The 6147-nt window shown below is 42.0% G+C and overlaps 1 protein-coding gene across 5 annotated transcripts in view; it reads right to left on the bottom strand.

The window, feature by feature from the left end:
• Positions 1–6147, bottom strand: part of dock8 (dedicator of cytokinesis 8) — a 300402-nt gene that overhangs the window by 82541 nt on the left and 211714 nt on the right. For all 5 annotated transcript variants that reach the window (XM_043718191.1, XM_043718205.1, XM_043718201.1 and 2 more), the window contains 2 exons: positions 4374–4608; positions 675–839 (listed from right to left, as the gene is read on the bottom strand). In XM_043718191.1, coding sequence (XP_043574126.1) covers positions 675–839; positions 4374–4608 — 400 coding nt within the window. The remainder of the gene's footprint in view (positions 1–674; positions 840–4373; positions 4609–6147) is intronic.

Genomic DNA, 6147 nt, shown 5'->3' with positions numbered 1-6147 from the left:
CGAAACGTCGATTCTCCTGTTCCTTGGATGCTGCCTGACCTGCTGCGCTTTTCCAGCAACACATTTTCAGCTCTGATCTCCAGCATCTGCAGCCCTCACTTTCTCCTTTCCAAATACATGTACATCCTGTCCCTCAGGATTCCCTCCAACCTCTTGCCCACCACCAACCTCAGGCTTACTGGTCTATAGTTCCCTGGCTTGTCCTTACCATTCTTCACAAACAGTGGCACCACTTTTCTGGCACCTCACCTGTGACTATCAATGATACAAATACCTCAGCAAGGGGCCCAGCAATCACTTCTCTAGCTTCCCACAGAGTTCTAGGGTACACCTGATCAGGTCCTGGGGATTTATCCACTTTTAAGCATTTCAAGACATCCAGTACTTCCTTCTCTGTAATATGGATATTTTTCAAGATGTCACCATCTATTTCCCTACATTCTATATCTTCCATATCCTTTTCAACTATAAACACTGATGCAAAATACTTGTTTAGTATCTCCCACATTTCCTGCGGCTCCATACAAAGGCCACCTTGCTGATCTTTGAGGGGCCCTATTCTCTCTCTAGTTACCCTTTTGTCCTCAATATGTTTGTAAAAAACCCTTTGGATTCTCCTTAACTCTATTTGCCAAAGCTATCTCATGTCCTTTTTTTTAAAAACAGACACTTACCTCCTTTTGCCAACTCTTTCTGAATATCTGGCAGGCGAAATACGTAGTGGACATAAGACATGAGGAGGCAATTGCGTCCATGCTGATCTTTGCTGAGGTCAGGGCTGTTATGAAGGCTGTTCACTATTGACACAACCGACTCAAATGTGAGTTGGGCAAGATTGGCTGCAAATGAACAATGAGGAGTGTTTGAATCAATGAGACGTGATAATTAGAACTGTAATAATTTGCCATTTCCGATTGAACAAAAGACAGGTCTGGAGAATTGTGATATGTTCATAAATTAAGGATACAGATCCTTAGAAAATAGGTGACAGGTTTAGATTGAGGATCTGGATTGGCACAGGCTTGGAGGGGGCGAAGGGCCTGTTCCTGTGCTGGAATTTTCTTTGTTCTTTTTTGTTCTTAATGATTAAAAATTAAATAGTTTAAAATCTTTTGAATGAATTTCGATGACTCTATGACTCTAAATGGTAAAATTCACGGAGTAACTCTCTTGGACTGAGGCACCAGTGCGGAATTCTATATAAGCCTCTTGAAAACAAGCAGTGAGCTCATTCATTCAAAAGATTTTAAACCATTTAATTTTTAATCATTAAGAAAGAAACATTAAGAACAAAGAAAATTACAGCACAGGAACAGGCCCTTCGGCCCTCCAAGCCTGCGCCGATCCAGATCCTCTATCTAAACCTGTCACCTATTTTCTAAGGATCTGTATCCTTAAAAATCTGATTTAAATATTCTAAGATTGTAACACAAAAAGAAATTTATCTTATTATTGAAATGAAATGGCTAGAATAATGGGCAGTAATTTGATGTCACAGATTATCTAATGGTGTCTGCATTAGTTCAAGATGCCCTTGCAAGATTATGATTTTACAGGTTTGCGTGGCAGACTTCCCAAAGTGAAAATGTTATAGTGAGGGTCACAGGGCATCTGGATCATGAATGAACAGAACAGGAATTGTACATTCCCTTAACCAACTGGAATGTTAAATTATGAAATTAATGGTGCAAGGTCAGGGGAATAAGTCTCAATTAGAGTGGTTGAATTCAATCTCAAATCAGGTTCAGAAAGGGAAATAAAGATGGAAAGAAGGATAGGTAACATCCATCAATTTAAAATATGAAGGAAAATAAACAAAATAAACAAATGTAGAAATTGCTGGAGAAATTCAGCAGTTCTGGCATCAGTTTGTATGAAGAGTCATCAGGCTTGAAACATTAACCCTGCTTTCACCTTTACAGATGCTGCCAGACCTTTTGAGTTTCACCAGCCATTTCTGTTTTTATTTAATATTTGAAAAGTTATTTGTCAATGCCAGCCAATTTAAGTGTAATTCACATTGTCCATGTCATTAAGATCATACTTGGGTGAACAAAGTATAACTTTCTATGCAGAGTTCAGTTTGTACTCACCTCACAAGTTCCACAGTAATGTGTTTCAGTGGTGAACCAGGCAGAGAGATTTACAAAAGTAACACTGCAGTGGTGGATCTCAGACAGTCATGTCTGGATTTCGTTGTTCAACTTTACATCTGCCCTTTGCTTGAATTGGTAATACCATTTGTTCATAAAGAATGATGGATACCATTAGCCTCAACTTACATTGACAGGAACCCTGCGTCATTGTATGTCAATATAAAAGTTGTGACAATAAACTTGGGATTGGATTTTGTGTCTTTTTGTAAGGTAAGGAAGGCAGAAAGGAAACTTGTAGTTCTGATTGCTGCCACTGTCTCTGTTCATTTAATCAAGAGTCAGATGACCAATTCTGGAGGTCAGATGCTGACTATAGGTGCAGGGTGGGGAGGTGAATGTCCAATCTGTCCCATGAACGAGGATGTCACGGAGCTGGCGGGTACAGACTCGGCTGGAGGTGGCTCACAGCTGGCAGTGCAAAGCCCCCCCACCTCTCAGACAGACACCATGGTGTTCAAAAAAGGTTTGGAAAGGGTTCAGAGGAGATTTACTAGGATGTGACCTGGTATGGAAGGAAGGTCTTATGAGGAAAGGCTGAGGAAATTGAGGCTGTTTTCATTGGAGAGCAGAATGTTGAGAGGTGACTTAATCGAGACCTATAAGATAATTTGAGAGTTAGACAGGGTGGAGAGTGAGAGGCTTTATCCTCAGATGGTGAAGCCAAACACGAGGGGACTTAGATTAGATTACATTACAGTGTGGAAACAGGCCCTTCGGCCCAACAAGTCCACACCGACCCGCCGAAGCGAAACCCACCCATACCCCTACATTTACCCCTTACCTAACACTACGGGCAATTTAGCATGGCCAATTCACCTGACCTGCACATCTTTGGACTGTGGGAGGAAACCGGAGCACCCGGAGGAAACCCACGCAGACACGGGGAGAACGTGCAAACTCCACACAGTCAGTCGCCTGAGGCGGGAATTGAACCCGGGTCTCAGGCGCTGTGAGGCAGCAGTGCCAACCACTGTGCCACCGTGCCACCCACGGATCTGATCTGGGACTTAGCTTTAAATTAATGGGTGGTAGATTTAGAACAGATATTAGGGGTGGTTTCTTTACTCAGAGAGTAGTAGGGGTATAGAACGGCCTGCCTGCAACAGTAGTAGACTCGTCAATGTTAAGGGCATTTAAATGGGCATTGGACATACATATGGATAATAATGTAACGGTGTAGGTTAGATGGGCATCAGATTAATGTCAAAGATTGGCGCAACATCGAGAGCCGAAGGGCCTGTACTGTGCTGTAACATTCTATGTTCCAAGTTAAAAGATGAAAAAATATCTTTGACAGAATGAGACAAACCGGTTTAAACCTGTTGGATTATTACTTGATGTTGTGTGATTTTTAACTTTGTACACCCCAGTCCAACACCGGAATCTCAAAATCATTAATATTATTCAATACTGTCCAATAAAATTATGTGTTATCTTCCACAAATACAAGTTTTTATAAAGTTTTTTTTTATCCTCTCGTATACATAAATGCAGGGTGTTAGCTCACACATCTACTCATTATTGGCAACAAAGACAATTCGCATTTAGATAGTACTGTTAATGCAGTAAAATGTCCCACAATGCTTCATAAAACCATTTTCAAACAAAATCGGGCACTGAGTCACAGACGGAGAACTTCAGACAGGTGACCACAAGCAGACTGACACCACCAGCATGGGTTCAATTCCCATCACCGGCTGAGATTACCATGAAGAACTCTCCTTCTCAAGCTCTCCCCTCGCCTGAGGCATAGTGACCCTCAGCTTAAACCATCACCAGTCGCCTCTCCCTGATGAGAAAACAGCTTTATGGTCTGGGAGGACTATGGTGACTTTACCTTTATGACCAGAAAGGTAAATTTTAAGGAACTTTGCAATGGAGGAGAGCTGGTGGGAAAGGTTTAGTGAGGGACTCCAATCTTTAGATCTAAGCAGCTGAAAGCTGAAGTAACTTTTATAGGGGCTAGGCAAGAGGCCAGAACTGGAGGATTGCAACCAATCACAGAGCTTTAGGGATGGAGGGGGTTTCAGAGATAAGTAATGAGAGCAAATAAAGTTGAAAATAAGGATGAGAATTCAGGAAACAATACAAAGATTTCAGTGGGTTAACTAGGCAACAAATTTACATCTGCAACCATTAGAACATGAGGTAAATGTCAATCAATCGGATTTGAAAGATGGGCAATATATATCAGTGGTGCTTCCTGTTCAGACTTACCTGTCTGGCCTGCGACAACAATGGGCTGGATTGTCAGCTGGAAAAGCTTATCCATGATCTGGTGCAGAAACAGGACCAATGGTTCAAGCCGAGCTGATGGCAGTGAGATTATACTCAATTTCAGCTCATGCTCCAGTTCATTTTCTGTTATCTTTTGATCCAGTATCCAACATGGAAATGTCACCTGGCCTTCCAGGGTGTGGCACAGAGCGAAGAATTTATCAAGGTGATTGTCCTGTGACAAAGAAATACTTTTAAGTGATCCATTCTATCAGTCACTAGGCATTGCTGCTCATCTTTACAAAATGGACTGTTCATAACTGATTGTCAATTTTTGATTGTAACGTTCAATTCTGTGGGGAGAAAATACACAATGCTCTGGCAGGAGGTGATTTACTTCTATGGTTCAATTTCAGTCACTGTGGTGTCATTTATTTCTTAGATCTGGGAAATAATGAGTGTGTGGATTGTCATTAATCACTGACAGTTTGTAAACATGAGCCTTGCTGTTAACTCTCTGCCCTATACACTAAGCCTGGATATGAATGGGTCCTGGGTGGGGGGGAATGCAGAATTGTGGTTTCTCAACTGTCAAATGCTTCGATCAGAAAGCTGACCTGCCTGAAAAGTCAAGAACTCAACAGCAGAACTTTAACTCACTGTTGGAAAGGGAATCTTTCCCTCCCACTCAATTAGGTTTTCCTGCAACCTTTGGAAAAGCTCCTGGTGGGCAGAGCAAGTTTTCTGAATTGGCTATCATATCAGGCACAGTTATTTTCAATTGTGTTCTCAATTCATCCAAGTTGTTATAAGGGCTGGATGCAATATAGATTAAAAACCTACAATTGTCACTTTCTTTCGATCATTATAATCTACTCAGGACTTAACTGAAGTACGCTTCCCATGCAGCTGCCCCTTTGACATTTCAGGTGATAGAGGTCACAGATTTGGAACGTACTGTTGGAGGAGCATTGGTGAGTTGCTGCAATGTATCTAGACAGCACACACTGCTGCTACTCTGCAGGTTGCAGAGTGAGTGAATGTTGAAACTATTAGTTGAAATGCCAATCAAGTTTTGCCCTCATATTAAGTGCATGAATGTTTATCGTGGCTCACTCCTTCAGACAAATGGTAGATATTCGATGACATTCCTGACATTTGCAAGGTAGATAGCCGACATGCTTTGGGAATCATGAGGTGAGTTACTCATGACAGAATACCCAGCTTCGGACCTACTCTTGTAGTTTGTGTTGAGTTCAGTTCCTGATCAATGATAGTCACCAAAGGTGCTGATGTGAAGAAAGCTCTAGGCTATGGCTTGTTTACATGGCTCTAGGCTATGCTTGTTTACATGGGTCTAGGCTATGGCTCGTTTACATGGCTCTAGGCTATGGCTCGTTTACATAGTTCTAGGCTATGGCTTGTTTACATTGTTCTAGGCTATGCTTGTTTACATGGTTCTCGGCTATGGCTTGTTCACATGGTTCTAGGCTATGGCTCGTTTACATGGTTCTAGGCTATGGCTCGTTTACATTGTTCTAGGCTATGGCTCGTTTACATGGCTCTAGGCTATGGCTTGTTTACATGGCTCTAGGCTATGGCTTGTTTACATTGTTCTAGGCTATGGCTCGTTTACATGGCTCTAGGCTATGGCTCGTTTACATGGTTCTAGGCTATGCTTGTTCACATGGCTCTAGGCTATGCTTGTTTACATGGCTCTAGGCTATGGCGTGTTTACATTGTTCTAGGCTATGGCTCGTTTACATGGCTCTAG

Source organism: Chiloscyllium plagiosum, chromosome 2 (genome assembly GCF_004010195.1).
Source record: "Chiloscyllium plagiosum isolate BGI_BamShark_2017 chromosome 2, ASM401019v2, whole genome shotgun sequence".
NCBI classification, from domain to species: Eukaryota; Metazoa; Chordata; class Chondrichthyes; order Orectolobiformes; family Hemiscylliidae; genus Chiloscyllium; species Chiloscyllium plagiosum.
The sequence above is the reverse complement of the archived record's forward strand: the minus strand, read 5'-3'. Positions and strand labels throughout refer to the sequence as shown.